Here is a 17,148-nt window from a genome sequence, read left to right on the forward strand (position 1 = left end):
TTCAACCATATCAACAGAAGTATTCTGAAATATGAGAATATACATTTTCAACATCTTTACCTTCCAGCAGTACTACCTAAATAAGAATAAAAAAAAGGATATAGCCAGTTATATCACAAAAAGTTATGAATAATAAGTTGGACCAGTTGACTATTTCACTTGCGAAGTGATAGTACACGATACTACAATCTCCGTAAGACAGTCAGAATCTACTTCCGGGCAGCTCAAATAGAATTAGTACTACATTTTTCAAATTTCTTTAACCATTCTTTGGTGTACTTTTACACGGAGCAAAATTAAGAAGTAGCGACTATTGTTTCTTTTTTATATCGGGACAGCGAGATTCGTATAGCCGTCTCGATGTCCGAAAAGATAAAAAATGAACTGGGGACCAGGTTGTGTTAATATATGTATCTGGTAAAATTTCTTTACGCAGAGAGGTATTACTTCTTATAGTTTACTATACTTACAGAAGCCGCACATAGATGCACACAGCACTCTCATTTTGGCTTGCTCACTTGTGCATTTTCCATCTGCATACCACTGAATACAACTTGTAATGTAAGCAGGGTCATCACGACATAGATTTTTGTTTAAGTTATAGTCTAAAATAAAAATATTTTGTTACATCTTTCTTCCCTCAAACATATCCATGCTTTCTATTTTCACTGTGAATAAGAAAGATCGCATGTAGGGAAAGGGAAAATCTATTTTTTAACAAGTTTGTCATATTTGATTAATTACTTAACCTACTGCAGACGGAATTACTTATTAACCCCTTTTTTCAGAGCTGGAGCAGAACCGTCAAAAAAGGCTTAGGAACAAAGTTGATCCACCTACCACATGGTACTTGACATGTCTCAGGACATCTTGTTCTCATAACATCGCCTTGTCCAATAATGGCACTGTTGCAATCAGACTTCCAGTTATTGCAAAATGTCTTACTACCTCTGTTTAAACAAGCTAGATGTAAAAGAAAATGTTGTGGTTATACTCGCTACGTAATTTAAAGATGAAGAAGACTAAATTTTCGATTTCGATTTTTGGTAAGAGTGAATTGTGTGATTGAAAAAAACATTTAGAATAAACTAGGCATGATATTCCGGGTTGTTTAACAATTTTAATTGGCTTGCAAAATTTACCGCCCATCAAAAGTAAAACCAATCTGTTGTCTTTCTTTGCTATTGTCTGTATTTTTGTGTGGTAATTTAACAAAATACCAAAAGTTAAATTGCTCTAATTAATCTAAAGTTAATTTATTGCATTTAATAGCAATATTGTCCAAATCCTACTGAATTTGATAGATACTTACGCATGCACTGAGATTGCGAAATGTCATTAGTTGGACCTTTGGCTACAGTTACATTATCCCAACAGCATCCGTATTGTGTACTGGCACATTTCGGGATTTTTGGCACAGGTGGTGATGGCGGTCCTAGAAAAAATATAGATAAATAATGTAGATAAATTTCGCTCGTTTGTTCCTTCCTTCTCGAGATCATTCAAACTTACTACAGTCATTGCAGGTCTTTCGACAATAAATTCGCATTGTATCTCTGTTGTTCTCACACGCTCCAGCTTTTTTCCAAGCTGGACAAACTGCACTTGTTTGTGGGTCGTCTTCGCACTTGATTTTATCTAGAATTATAAAACCATTCACAAAAAATAATGCAGCACGTTTTCGTATAACATTGATTTTTTTTAATCACTCTGCTTGTTAGTCAATTTGTTGTAGCTCAGGTCTTTGGGATCCTTAGGTGTTTCTTCAACTAATGCTAAGGCTTTTTTATAAATCCAAACAATACCAAAACATGTTAAAAGCAAAAAGTATTTGTTAGAAATTAAAAATGGAGATAATTAAAAGAAAATATTTGTCAATTTTTGCACCGCATTAAGTTTTCAAATTGTTGGCATTTAGATTTCCATGAATTTAATTTTGCGAAATTTTCTAAAAAGGTTTAAACGCAAAAAATCATCCCCTTAGAAAGTATTACCAACCCAATTGCCTCCAAATCCAGTTAGTGCTGACTCTGCTGTATATTGAAAAGTTATGCAAAATTTTTATTTTCTAAATTAAAAAATTTGCACCTTTGTATTACAGGATTAAAAACATTGCGTTAAATCACGACTTAAATTTATCAAATACTCACTAACCATTATTTCCCTCCAAAACATTTGCTGTCGTCAGCAAAATAACAAAGATCAAAACTTGATACATCTTGATGCAGTTTTTTATGGTATCGTCCACCTACTATCCGCTCAAAATGAAAAGCAACATCTTGCCATTTCGTGCGTAGTCCCCACACAAAATTTTGGTGCATGACTAAAGAATAAAAAAATAAGGTTTAGTAATAAGGTTGTCTATTTGCTTCAAAAAATACGACTTGTTTTGACATCTGCACAATGTTTACCGCCAAAGTAAATAATTTGTTTTTAAGCAAATTCGTTCCCAGGTTAAAAAAAGCGGCACTGAATAGCGACGGAAAAATAGGGTTTTACTGATTGCCAACCTTATTCCCAGGTTTTGTTGACTATTTTCTGTCAATCAACTTCCAGAGTCGACAGGCCTTGGGAACAAGGCTTGTCGACTGTATGATAGCAAGCACCGTATGATAGCAAGTACTGTGACTATACAAAATACAAACGTAGACCTGGATTCCGATTATACCGTGCTAAAAAAAATGATATATTTATCAACTCCTTCCTTAGAATATCATAAAATCATTTTTTAATTTAATTTTTTTTAAATTTTAAGTGAACGTGTCTGCACTTCGAAAAGTACATATTACAGCGCATAAGTTCTCTGAAACTAGTATTTCGTTTCAAACTCGTCATCAAGGCTCTTCTAGGCCTATGATATTTCGACGGGCTGTCAGAATACCAAAGGTATAGTAGAACCCTGAGGATGAGGTTGATTTCGTTCGTCATATTTTTGTTCTGACGAATTTTCACTTTTCACTTTTCAAAGTGAACAAACCTTTTCTGGTACCCTTGTCTCCAGGGTTTTTTGCCTTTTTTGATATGAGAGATGACGTTGAAAAGACAAAAAAAAACCTGGGGCGAGGGTGACATTTCTGGATAACTTCTCTTCAGAAAAAAACCTGTAATTTCACCAAAATTCTTCCACTCATTTCCAAACTGAGTTATTTCACCCCTGGATACTCCCCTCTCCCTCCATTCCTGAGTGAAAAGGCAAAGAGACACTGTGAACAATAAATATCTCCACTGTTTAACCTGAAGTTTTTATTAACTCTTAATAGACAAAATTAAAAAGTTAAAAGTAGTGTTTCTTCATACAGTTGCCCGTCTTTATATTTACGAGAAAAGGGAAACTTTTTACCTACTGTCTTTTATTTACTTGCTTTTACCACATTTCGTATATTTTTATAACCAGTTGGAATATCTGGCGTCACGTGGTGCGTTTAACGCGTTGTTATAAATCCATAGCGGTTATCCAAAAACTAACTTTGCCTCAATCTCGTCGTCAGGGTCTTGTGGCCCCTCCTGAGCTGTTATCACGAAATGGCCTATCACTTCATTAACAAGACAAAATACCCTGGGAACGAGGTTGATTTTGCGTGTTATTTTTGTCTTATACAGATAGTATATACAATTCTACTGACCACGTCATCTTCATGATGACATCTTCGTGACCATTTCCACTTTCAGGATACGTCCAATCTTTCTATTCAAGGTTGCTTTGTATTGATCTGCACTCAATGTTTTTACAGCAAACTTTGGATCTTGGGTTTGATTAAATTAGCAGTCTAGAATGATTAACTGTTGCTGACGTAAGTGTCATCACATTTCTTATATTTTAACACTATCACGGAGTTGTGGGTCGATTCGTAATTTACCCTTCTCGAATTTGCGACAAGTTTTGAAAGCTGTTTACATGAATCTTCAGTGGCACTTCAGTTCAAAGTATACACGTGTCCTTATATATATATATATATTTTCTTATCAAACGTTGAATGGAGGTGTTTGTTTTTAAATAAAAGCGACTAAATTTAGACATGAAGGAAACCTACTTTATGACTATTGCCTCAACACTTGATATGTTTTACTACAAAATGTTTTTGTTGTCTTTTTATTAAATGTTACTCAAGATAGTTAGGTGGAACTATGAGACCGAAGGTTGGGCAGGTGGTATTCGGAAGAAAGTTGTCAAGCGTTATCTTAGTGGTGGGTCCCAAGGTCCCAACATTTTGAAGTGGTAAAAGCTCATTTAGTGACGAAAAAAAAGAAAGGCGATTCAAAAAAAGTTCATATAAAAAAATATATTCAAGTGTTCCGTATTTAAAGTTCATACAAAAAAATATAATTAAGTGTTTCGTATTGTCCAGGCTAGGACTACAATATTCAATGATACGCTTAAATCCAAATCAATCGCCAGCCCTAAGTTGACGTAATATTCCTTTTATAAATTTGAGCGTAATATGTGGCCTCGCACTTAAATGTGGCCTCGCACTTAAATGTGGCCTCGCACTTAAATGTGGCCTCGCACTTAAATGTGGCCTCGCACTTAAATGTGGCCTCGCACTTAAATGTGGCCTCGCACTTAAATGTGGCCTCGCACTTAAATGTGGCCTCGCACTTAAATGTGGCCTCGCGCTTAAAGCGAGACAGTTGTTAAATTTCTTTGTTATTTTTCAGCGATTTGATAAAAAAGCTACCTTAGCAACACGCAGCAATATATACGGGCGATAATTCACTCTCTTGCATTAATATATAAAAACAAGATCCAATAAAATTTGTAAAAAAAGAATATATTCCATAAAAAATACATATTTTTGTTAGTAATATTGGTTGGTTGTATCTTTTGTTGATGGTGATAACTAAACATCTAACGCAATGTGTTTATACTATGCTTTCTTCTGAGATAAAATGAAACAGGACCAAATCAGGACCAAATAAGTTCATTTCACACTAAAATAAAAAAATAGAAATATCATCATCCATTCAGTAGAAGAAGTTCAATACGTTTTTTGTCATTTATGTTATTAATCTTCCCCTGAACTTAAAGATTCCTTTAAATGCTATCCTGTTAAAGATATGCAAGTTTGGGGTGGCTACAATATTTCTTATCACGATATGAAGTATATTTTGTTGAAGTGCTACACCTCGAAATATTTTGTTACTCGTATTCACATCATTTATCGTAAGATATAACATGAAAGAAAAAAGGAAAGCTTTTTTTCGATAGGAGAAACTACATTGTAAATTAGTCGTAAACCAGTGGGGAACTTTGCAAAAAAAATACGAAATTTGCCTGCCGCTACAGGCAGCAACAATATTTAGCTCATAGACAATCAACAAACAGTACAATGCAGACTACGTTCAACATGTAACTTCTTCCCAGTCTATACAAATGATTTTAAAACCGATCGAGCTGTCTGCTGTAGACATGATCGGGGTAGCTATGTTAGTAATTCTAAAGGGAATCCATCAAATTAAAGTATTGACTATTTTACTTCAAATGTGTTGGAAAAAAACACACACTATATCAATTATTCTTTCAATTGAAATGTCTTAACACACTTTAACAACTAAACCAATTTGTAGCGTTTCTTTGGAAAGAATATTTGGATTGTCTAGTGTTCGGTAAAGTATTAAGACACATGTGTTCTGCAAATTGCACTGACCGCTGACCCCACAAGTAAAGGCTATGTGGCTGTGTAAATATTCAGTCTTCATATTTGATTCATAAAATAGAGCTCTCTTTTAAAACATTCATTATCTTTATCTCCACAGTTAGATTTTCTTAGACCTAGCTTTTTTACAAACATTGCCTACATCTAGTTACATGAAAACAGTGTTCAATAATAATCCTCACTTGATTTAGCGCTGGTCGCATAGATCACAAGTGAGCGTACACAAAACTTTCATTTTTTCTTTCTCCGATTGACATTTACCATCAGCTAACCAATAATTGCAGTATTTAGCAACCGCTGGATTATCTTCACATTTGTTGCCACTGATGTTATAATCTAGGGTAACAAGATATGCAGCAGTTGCAAATAAAACTGTGGTTTATAACAATAGAAATTATAAAGAATTTTTAGGCGTAGACTGTTGCACGAAGTGAAAAGTAAAGTCTGATCGATTTTTTCAACTACTGCTGTGAACATATTGCATGTTTTTTTAACTTCATAATATTTATGGTTCACGAAATGTTTACAATTGTTCTAATTCTTTACTTAAAAACAAAAATTCATAAATTGGTTAACCCATGCCTTTGTCATTGGAAAGTACAGTGAGTTAGGTGTTATATAATAAAGCCTAATAAGATAGGAAGAATTGTGTTCCGCTAACGACCTGCAATCACAAGCCAGTCAGGCATTTAGACAAATTTTCCGCACAAAAAACAAATTTTTACTTACCACAAGGTACTGAACACGTAGTTGGACAACGTCGTCTCATCTCATCTCCTTGACCTTGTCTGCTACTACCACAGTCAGATTTCCATCCTTCACAAAATGCCTCACTCTGTCTATTTTGACAAGCTAAAAACAAACAATGCAATAAGTTTTGTTAACGTAAACAGGAAGGATGCGTTGGAAGATGAAGGTCAACTCTACTATGGTAGTCAAAGTCTACTATATTAGACTTACGGTTGCAATTGGAGCTGTCAACATCTTCCGTTGGACCTCTAGCTGTAGTGACGTTATCCCAACAACATCCAAACTCCGTAAACGAACAAACTGGTAAATCAGGTAGTTTATTTGGTACTGTGAAAAGAAGTATAAAAAATAAATAAATAAAATGCAGATGAGATGTTGAAACAACTTTATTGGTCCTGTGTGTCAAAATTCAATAGATAAATCTTATTGCTAGTTCTTGTTGTCATATACTTCAGATGCATACCTATTTTGACTTATAAAATCACCACAAAAGATAGCATGGCTCAACATTAATTTTTTTTGCACTTAATAACACTTAATAACCTAGCAAAAAACGCAGAATGCTGACGAATGTTACTGTGTAAGAGAAACTGGATCATCAATCGTTAAATTGTAAATACATGAATTAGCTCGGCTTGAAAAATCGCACCAATTGCTTTTAGTTTAAGAAGTTTCATCAACTTTGGTCTTAGATCGACCCGGGTTCCCAATTTCTGTTATCAAGTCATTTCTTCCCAAAGTTTAATACAATTAACGTCAATTTACTGGAATAACGTAGTCAATAACACGCCGTTTAACAAATCAAACAATCAGATATAAACCACCCTTTCTTAGCTGACAATAAGCACATAAGATTTGCCTTGGGAATTGGAGAAAAAACTTACTGCAAAGGTTACAAGTCTTTTTGCATTTTTCTCTCATCAACGTTTCCTGCGCCATGCAAATCGTTGGCGTCTTCTCCACCCATCGTGGACATATGTTAGGTAGTGCGTCTATGCAACTATCTACGATATAAGCGCAAAAAATTAAGACAATACATGACGTTTTTTTAAAATTTCAATTGCTAAGGTGTCTTCTGCAAATATATCAAAAATATAACAAACACCTAAGATAAAAAAAGAAGAAATATTTGGACTACACCACAAAAGGGATTAAGATTGCCCTGATGAACAAAAGGCTAATTATGACTTTAATAATCTTACCAACGATATTGTCATTAATTTAAAATAAAACATTTTTTTTAAAATTTATGGCCTGTTCGCGAATAAGTCACCACAGCAACAGGTTATATCAAAAATGTTGGCGATTTGGAAGCTAACTAATTAAATAACCTAAAATTAAAGATTAGTCACAAAATGTCCGATGTAATAAAATCACTCTTTAGAATCGCTATCAATTAGACGCTACACATCTTTACATCAATGTTAAAAAAACACATGAACCCACCGTTTTTGAAGAAAAAAAAACGCATGAACGTACCGTCATTGATTGATAGATATTGTGTTAGATCCGTTTGAGCATGAGCAGACATCCATAGTGCAACACTGAGTAAGATATAGAGCAAAGCCATCCTATGTGTACTGCGCTCAACAGAAAATGTAACAATGGAGTTGAACACTGTTTAAAAACAAACTTTCGCAAACTTTTGCAACTTCCTTCTTCGGTGGCATTTCTTGTTCCGCGTAATATATATTGGAAGAAAACTAATATCGAGGTTGTTTTTAATCATGCCTCAACTGCGTACAAACTCAGCGAATTTAAGTTATTCTGACTGTTTTGAAGTGTGACGAACACACGTTTTGATGGCTGAATAAAGGTGTTCTGATGTTTCGACGTGCAAAGAATTTTGTTTTTAGTGCCGAGAAAAAAATTCTCTTTCTGTGTAAATAGGTAAATGTGAGCAACTGCTGGCTCTTCTTTCACTCCGGCAATTATTATTTTACATTTCCATTCGGGATATGAATAGAATTGCTTTAACTTGCTTAACAAGACAGTTTGCGGTCATTGGATGGCACTGAAAGGGCTAAATTTACATGTAAATTGCGAGGAGTGGGAGCTCAGACATGAAAACTTATGGTTACAAGCCAAACACTCTTCACCTGTTTCGAAAGAACAGTTGAAAGCTGCTGGTTTAGTCGCGTTTTACTCTTAACACCAAGATCTTTATCCAAATAAAGAAGTCAATCAGTAACATCTTTTCACTCATCGTTATCCTTATCAGGATTCAGAACAGATGAGGAAGAGTGGTGCTTTTATGTAGTTTATAATGTTTTTGGTTGCGAGAGTTTAAGGCTAGGGGTTTAAAACACTTTTGCGAGAAACTTTAAGTTATATATTTGGGATTTCTTTTTGTCTGAGTCATTCTCACAACCAAAAAAAAATTACCCAAAAGGGACAGAAAATATTCTTGATATGTCAATATAACTAAAAAATATCAACTTTCCAAAAGGCGAAAAACTCTAAGTAGCGAAATGTTTTTTTAAGAGCAAGACTACAGTATGTCGTGACGAACATTGTCGGCATCCCGATCTCAGAGAAGATACAGCATGCCCTGGAAATGATTTTCAATAATTTCCTGAAACAAATTTTCGAAGTAGCATTTTTTTTTTTTACTGAATAAAACACAAAGGCCGATGCCAGCATTTTTATTGTTTACTATTACCGCTGACCGCCTGTGATCCATTACTCCAACCTGCCAAATATCACGTGTTTAATTCAGAAAATTTATACCAAAAGCATATATACAAATTACAAATTCTTCTTCTTTTTTTGCTTTTTTCAAACATTCTTAGCATTTTGCTTCTTGTTTTAAAAATCTAAGTTTTGTGAAGAAATTTTATTTATGTAAATTACTTATCAGAATTTTTATCACAAAATTTACAAGTATTTGCACATAAAACTTTCATTTTCTTCTTCTCTGATTTACATTTACCATCGAGCAACCAATATTTACAAAAATGTCCCACTTCAGGATCATCTTTGCATGAATTTTTATTCAAATTGTAATCTAGAAAAAGAAAAGGAAGCAAATTTATATTTCTGTTTTTTCGCACTGAAAAAAGTCTTCTATGAGAATTGAATAAAAAGGTTTGTACTGTTGTTGGTTCAGCTGCATAGTGTTAGTGGCAGTGGCAGTTAAATTCGTGGTGGTAGTGGTGTTAGCAGTGGTGGTAGTCGCAGTTCGTAATAGTTGTGTAGGTAGCAGTGGTGGCAGTGGTGCTGGTGGTGCTGGTTGTAATATTGCTGGAGACAGTGATGGTAATGGAAGTAGCAGCTATAGTGATAGCAGCAGTGGTGGTGCTAATGCTAGTGGTGGTGGTGGTGGTTGTGGTGGTAGTTGTGGTGTGGTTACGCTTGGGGTTGTGGTTGTTGTGGTGGTTGCGGCGATAGTGGTTGTGTTAGTGGTGGTACTAATGTTAGTGGTGGTGGTGGTTGTGGTGGTAGTTGTGGTGTGGTTACGCTTGGGGTTGTGGTTTTTGTGGTGGCGGTGACGGTAGTGGTGGTGGCGGCAGCAGTGACTGTGTTAGTGGTGGTACTGGTACTGGATGTGGTGGTTATAAGGTGGGATGTGCTGTTGCTGGTGCTGATGTTGCTGGCATTGGAGGTAGTGGTTGTGGTTATGGTTTCGGTGATGGTTGTGATGGTGATGGGGGTAGTGGTAATGATTGCGCTGGTGGGTTTGGTAGTTGTTGTGGTGGGGTTTTTGTTTTTGCTGCTGTTGTTGTCGTTGTAAAGAAAACTCTTTGCATAGCATTTCCAAATTTCATTTAGTTAATTAAACAATCAACTTACCACACGGGACTTTGCAGGTTTTAGGACAATTAGGTCTTAAATATTCACCATTCGAATGAATGAAGCTATTGCACACCATCGGAAAACGTCCACAAAGTGATTTAAAACTTGGTCGATCCAAGCAAGCTTAACATAAAGCAGATATATTCTTATAATAAGCACACGAAGATTTCAAATGAGTAGGTAACACATATACATGAAGATGAAGATAAGCGAGCTTTTATTGTACCAGCACAACAGGTAGTTATTGCATAGGGATAAAAATATCAATTCAATATTGTCCTATCCAATCCTTTCTGCAAGGCTCTTCAACCCCTATGATGTTTTGGCGCCCCATTAAAATATCATAGGCATAAAAGAGCCCTGGGAACACCAATCAAATTCCACAATAGAAGTCGCTTTAGTCATCACATTAGAAATTGAATTAATTTTAATACCATTGTACAGATATCCTAACTCTAAGAGTTCAGCGCCCTAAATCTCTTAACAGATTCGTTTTTAATTTGCGAAAGTAGGTAGCAGAGGCCTGGGTTGACTACTTAAAGCAATAATAAGTATAGATTTTAAAAATCCTGCAAAAATCGCTATGCATCACCAGGTAAAAATACTACATGCCATTGTCGTCCCCAGAGCTCTTTGAAATAGAGAGCTCTGGGGTCGAAAATGGCTACACACGTCAAGCCTCCCCTCCTCCCCCAAAAATAAAAAGCGCATTATTCTATCACCATTAATCCTAATTTTCTATTTTCTTTAGTACTATATAAATCTCAAGCTTTAATTTATTTATTTTTTTTAGCTATAGTTAAGTTTCACAGGCTCTTGTTTTTTAACCCCGAGAATGAAAACTCCCGTAGTTTTAAATTTAAAATTCTAATATTCACATCTACCGTTGCAACATATACGCGGGTTTTACTTATTAGTAAAAGTCTTGAAAAAATGGCCCTTATTCACAATCACGCCCTCAGGGCTTCTTTCTTGCTTTCTGATACGTGGCTACTCGAGTCTTTCGCGCCAGCATGTATATGCAAAAATTAAAAGAAGAAACTTTGAGAACAAGATTACCTATTCTAACTTACCTAGACATTTCGACTTATCGGCTTCATCTGTTGGACCCTTCGCTGTGGTAACGTTATCCCAACAACATCCAAACTTTGTGAACGAACACTGAGGTAAAGGCGGCAACATTGCCGGTGCTATAATTAAAAAAGAATATTATACCACACTATCACTCAGGATACTTTTTGTTTCACTTTATTTATTGGGACGACACTTATCGCGTTAATCTAGCTGACTAGCAACATGCTCGATTATTTTAGCAACGATTAGTTGGAAGAGTTGGTTAACTGAGGTGACGGATTTTATTTCTGCATCCGCATACATATATATTTTACTTTGGAGTTTGTCTGAACAGTCTAATTCATATATTTTTTGTACATAAGAAGCACTACGGAGAAGTATACATACCGCAAAAATTACATGTCTTGTTGCAATTTATTCTCATCACATCAATATGATCTCCTCTGCACCCCCCTGGAATTTGAGCCAACCAACGAGTGCATGATGCTGTTGGGTGATCTATGCAAGACTCTGTAACATAACAGTTAATTTTATGAAAAAAAGAAGGAACTATATATTGGTTTTTGGATCATTGTATACAGTACATTTTAATCCTTTTAATATGCTTCGAATAAAAGTAAATTTTTGATACAAAACAAGCTCCAATGTCTCAAAATAAGGTCCAATGTAAAGCACATTTGCAATGAAAAGTTGATATAAACAGCAAAATAGTAAAGAGGGCAGTAGAAGCCTAAGGGAACTGTGGCGCATTAACTACAACCATAGTGGGACGTTATAATTATAAACTTGATCATCACATCCCAACCACCTCCCCCCTCTCCCGCTGTACCTTCAATTTAAATTGATGCCTGGTACGGCCCTGATAACTATGTTGTTGACTACAATTTTTTTTTACTTTTCACTTACTGTTGTTAACGGATAAGTAGTAAACAAAATCTCCACCATAAACTGTTGTGAAGAACAGGAAACATAGAGAATACAACCAGGTCATTTCTGATAACTTTAAACCTTTTTAATTTTACTTGTTCTAACGATCTATATCACATAAATCATCCCAAAAATTATACAATTAACGAATGTACAAATGTCACAACCTGGTGAAGAAGTTGGTATTGTATGCCGAAGTGCAAACATGGTTAGCGAGCGTAGTTCCGCTTTTTTTTTTTATAGTTTTAATACGATTTTGCTTAGTTGTAAATTAACAACATTTGCAGTTAAAAACAACGGATTTGTGGCAGCTAGAAGTTAAATTTCTTTTGTGCATGTGACAGACCGTTTAATTTTAACCACATTTCTTTTAAGGAACTAAGTAATGTGCATAAAATTTTTAAATGAACCTTCTTAGCACAGGGTAGGTTCCTTTAAGGCGCTCAGAAACACAGCTTCCAGCTTTTAATACTTGTGCATGCGCATTACAATTTTTCCTCACGATGACAGTATTTCAGCTGAGACAAAATAAATTTCATGGGTTTGTAAATGGAAAAACTTTTTTAACAACCAATAATAGTTTAGAAAGCGCTACCATTATGTCATGGGGATTGATTATATTGAGGTCCGACGTTTAGAAGCTGGTTAATGTGCCCGCAAACACTTTAATAAAACTTCTGCAAAAGCCACCAAGAGAGTTGTTTAAAATGTGTTCCACTTCTTCATTAAAAACAAATAAATTGGCAATTTCACACTCTAAACAATGTCAACACGCGCAGAAAAAACAAACAAAAATGCGTTATAAACTCACATTTAATTATAACATATTGTACCGCTCCTGTTCGATTTTTTAAATTTAGCTGTGGTGCTTAGGGTGGCTAATTCGTAATTGTTTAGCCGGAAGTTCAAAATTAAGCTGCAAATGAATAACTACTAGTTGTGAATCCGTGGAAAATCCTGGGATCGGTGGTCAGCATAATTAATTATTCCGACAGGGCCCCGTATAAAGGTGAGCGCAGCCAGAGATTATGCTTAAAACATCAGTTAGTTATCGGATGCAACTTTAAGTAAGCCCAATTAATTTAAACTGCTGAAAAATCGATTTCACAATGCCTTTTTCCACTAAGTCGAGATTCCTTTTCTAAGGGTAATTTGCGTTACTATGGTAATAATAGCAAAAGAGATTAAAAAAGAGACAGTATACAAGGGGGATGATCTATTTTTAGATTATTTTATGAAGTCGTATCCTTTGACTGTAGTTACCTAATTCCCTGTGATGTAGACCACCCGCATGTTAGATGAATACGAAATTATTATAAAGCTTTTTTAGATAAAACCTCAAGTCTATCTGAAAGAGCTCTGGGATCAAAAATGTGAGTAGGTATGACTATAATTAGGTTGCGTCCCCTTCCCTGTTTATTTATGCTTACTGGTTGATGTGACTTCAAGAATGAGAACCTTATTTTTTCGTCCACCTTTTTTTTCTCCACTATTTTCTTTTTTTTAACTAATTTTTTTAACTTATGTCTGTGAGACGTTTTTTGTATTTTAGAGCGTTGAATAACTATGTATGCAGTGGTTTGATTATTCGTCTTATAGATGCAAAGATACTTTAATTCTATAATGGTCTTAGATCATAGTGAATGTTTAAACCTAAAGTTGATGTCACCTTATCATTTATACCATCAATTTATAGACAATTTTTAAAGCTTTTTTCGTATGAAACCAACTTGACAAAGGTAAAATTTCAGGTATAATGAAAAAACACGACCTAAGACCCTATAGGGGGGCAGGTCCTGCGTTCTTCTTTACCGGTTAGCCGGACACAATTCGTAAGTATTTTTGTGCGGTGTAATAATTAATGTTGGCTTACAATCATTCATTAGATTCATAAAATGCAACGATTGGTCTTACTCCTACAGATTAAGACTTTCTCATGCTCTTTTTTACATGTGAGTAAGGATAATCATCCTCAAATAGATACAACAACCACGCTAATTATCTTCCACTCTATAACGTTATTTATCCACACAATCTTTAGAAAACGTCTATTTAAAAGGATGTTCCCACATGTGTAAAGGAATGCCTGTGCTATTAGTAATCTTATGCAATGTAGAACAAAGAAATGTTTAGAACATTATATGCATTGGTATAATAATAGTAATGTATTCTAACCTGTCTATATAAACGAAAAATATTGGCAAGAGATTCATACTAACGAGCCAGTTGAAGACGTCTCTCCACAAAACAGGTGAGTTTTTTTGACTGATTTTCTATATCTGATTTTTTTAACATGTTGGTAATAAATCGCAGTAAATATGCCATGTGTAGTTTGTGGGCTGATAAAATATTTAAATGACGACAGATAACGACAGACAACGACAGAAACGACGACGTACCAATTTTCAAGTCACCCTAACATTCGTTTTGTTATGACAAAGAGTTACGTGTCATAATCGCTCAGTGACATATCATGATGAATCAAGGTTGATGCATTGATGAAAAGGCAACTTAAACTTATCTAATCTCTTAAAAAACTATTAATAATGTTCCCTTACAACATTTAAAATACATACATAGAACTTTAGGCAACAGATGCTAAAATTGCAACATAATCTAGGAAGCAGGGGCTGAGTATATCATATCTGCTACGTACAAACTTTTGCTATTTAGATAAAGATGAACAAGGTGCTGTTGTTAATTCTTTTGGTGGCGTTTGCATCAGCGCTGCCAACAGTGGATGATCTTTTGCAAGTGAAAGCCCATGTTAAAAGTTTCTTCGACCAAAATCGAGATGTCAACTTCATTGCTGGCATTGTGCGGCTAATGTTTCACGACTGTGTTGGACCAGGTTTCTGTGATGGATGTATTGATTACCAAAATCCTGACAACGCTGGATTGGCAAGGTACACAACACCATTAAATGCTTTGTTTGATGCAAATTTTGCTGGTAAAATGTCTCGAGCTGATTTCTATGCCATTTCGTCCATCGTGGCCATAGAGGAAGCTACTGCTGGAGCTCCTGATGGAGAAAGAATTATTGTTCAGGACTTTAAGTTAGGACGAAGAGATTGCTCTTCTTCACCAAATGAAGACAAAGCTGGAAAATTTCCTGCAGGTAAATTCAACCTGGAGGAAATGCTGGCATTTTTTAAGAAAGCCTTTGATTTTAATGCTGACCAAGTGACAGCATTGTTGGGTGCACATTCGTTAGGCCGTGCACGGGTGGAAAATTCTGGATATGAAGGTCCATGGGTCAGGGGTCGAGATGCTACCAGAATTTTAGACAATCGCTACTATCAACTGATGATTCAAATGGTCAGATGGGACCAAATGCCGATAACCTTTAGAGGTACAACAAAATTTCAATGGCAAAAACCTGGCACTGTGGTTAATAGTCCTAATATTGATGAGAGAGATCAAAGAAGTATGTTTTTAAACGTCGACATGGCTTTAGCTTGGGCGTTCGTTGGAGAAAAAGCTTCGTGTGTTATTTGCCGAGATAGACTTCGCAATAGAACTGGATGTTGTGTTCACTCGAGCACGCACGACACTGCTCGAAGATACTCGCAAGATAACGCCCTTTTTATACGTGATTTTAAGGATGTCTTTATGCAGATGATCAACAAAAATACAGCTGAACTGACGGAAGTTGAAATACCAACAACTTTACCACCTTCTCCGCAGCCCGTAGTGCGCCCTAGAAGAGGTGGTAGTGGAAAAAGCGGTAGTGGAAAAGGCGGTAGTAGAATTGGTGGTAGAGGGGGCGGCGGCGGACGAAACAGAGGTGATACTAAGGGAAATGAAGTACCACGTGAGAAACGTGCGATGAATATTTTGAAAGAGGTTGAAAGCACACTGGACCGTATTCGTGAAAATCTTAATTGAATAACCAACTTAACATGCACCATAAGCATTTCGTATTGTAGATAATGCTTACCTGTAATATTAATAATTTAACCACACTGCATGTTATACTTGTAACCAGTTTAAATATAAACTACTTTAATAGCTCTTAGCAGTCTTTTTTAGTCTTTTATGACTTAAAGTTTATCAGAAAATGCACAGATTTCCTTCTGTAAAACATCATACTATATGGTGCTGATACTAGACTACGCCACAACCTTTTTAAAAGAACACTTTTGGGGATCAAAAAAAAGCTATTTAGCCTTCCAAATTTTTTAGTTGTAATTCTTGCTTGCCGAAACTTGCATTGGTTTCTCTATCCTTTTTCTAGAACATATATAGTACTTTTCGTCGAGCGGTGAGGTGATTTTTGTCTAATTTTTGACTAATGGTTAAAGCGACCTAAACACAAATTTAAAAGTTAATAATACTGGTCAGTCAAAAGTCAAGAATGTTGAACCAAAATCACATTTAGATAGTTACATTCCCTATTTTTTAGAATGATATTTATTTTTTTCCACCAGTATTTTTAGTTCCTAACAATATCAAGCTGCCCAACATTGTTTCAAATTTTTTTTAGTATCTAGAGGGAAACTAGAAACCTTTATAGTCTAGGTCTCACGACCATTCGCACTGCAAGCGAACGCTCTACCACAAGACCACTAGTCATGGGAGGCACACGCAATATATACGCTTGCTAAATATGTGGGTGAAATTAGAATTCTTGATTTATTTAGGATATGAGAACAAAACACGCTTACGGGCTATGCGTTTGAAGTTATTTTCTTGCTATGTGTGTAGCGATTTTAGATAATTTGTAAAAAAACTTCAAAGTTTTGTTTAGTCTAAACTGAGGTATACGGAATACGGAATTCGTAATAATGTATTATACAGTCAAGAAGCTTTCACTATTCACAATAAATATCGTTATTTTTGTATTCAGGTGTAGAAAATATGTGTCTGTATATATCGCTATCAAATATAACTAGATTACTTTCTCCATGTGCGTGGTGGGGGGTTAGAAGGAATTGATCGAGAACCC

The 17,148-nt window shown here is 35.4% G+C and overlaps 2 protein-coding genes across 2 annotated transcripts; one reads left to right on the forward strand and one right to left on the reverse strand.

Annotated features, from left to right (window-relative positions):
- On the reverse strand, window positions 1-2,308 carry LOC130623740 (uncharacterized). The gene is made up of 6 exons (XM_057439252.1): window positions 2,155-2,308; window positions 1,513-1,638; window positions 1,313-1,435; window positions 841-963; window positions 471-605; window positions 1-76 (listed from the first exon to the last, which is right to left on the reverse strand). Exons 1-6 carry the CDS (start codon window positions 2,216-2,218, stop codon window positions 57-59), a joined length of 591 nt encoding a protein of 196 aa, XP_057295235.1. The 5' UTR covers window positions 2,219-2,308; the 3' UTR covers window positions 1-56.
- Window positions 2,309-11,719: 9,411 nt separating this feature from the next.
- Window positions 11,720-16,993, forward strand: LOC130623781 (putative ascorbate peroxidase). The gene is made up of 2 exons (XM_057439303.1): window positions 11,720-14,451; window positions 14,874-16,993. Exon 2 carries the CDS (start codon window positions 14,880-14,882, stop codon window positions 16,086-16,088), a length of 1,209 nt encoding a protein of 402 aa, XP_057295286.1. The 5' UTR covers window positions 11,720-14,451; window positions 14,874-14,879; the 3' UTR covers window positions 16,089-16,993.
- Window positions 16,994-17,148: the final 155 nt, after the last annotated feature.

This window comes from Hydractinia symbiolongicarpus, chromosome 13 (assembly GCF_029227915.1).
Source record: "Hydractinia symbiolongicarpus strain clone_291-10 chromosome 13, HSymV2.1, whole genome shotgun sequence".
Taxonomy (NCBI): domain Eukaryota; kingdom Metazoa; phylum Cnidaria; class Hydrozoa; order Anthoathecata; family Hydractiniidae; genus Hydractinia; species Hydractinia symbiolongicarpus.

Bases quoted from the DNA above. Each gene is read 5' to 3' on its own strand.
- LOC130623781 (XM_057439303.1), top strand. From the start codon at position 14,880: ATGAACAAGGTGCTGTTGTTAATTCTTTTGGTGGCGTTTGCATCAGCG.
- LOC130623740 (XM_057439252.1), bottom strand. From the start codon at position 2,218: ATGTATCAAGTTTTGATCTTTGTTATTTTGCTGACGACAGCAAATGTT. The intron at 1,639-2,154 runs GTTAGTGAGTAT...TTATAATTCTAG, and splicing joins TGTTTTGGAGGGAAATAATG to ATAAAATCAAGTGCGAAGAC. The intron at 1,436-1,512 runs GTAAGTTTGAAT...TATTTTTTCTAG, and splicing joins AAAGACCTGCAATGACTGTA to GACCGCCATCACCACCTGTG.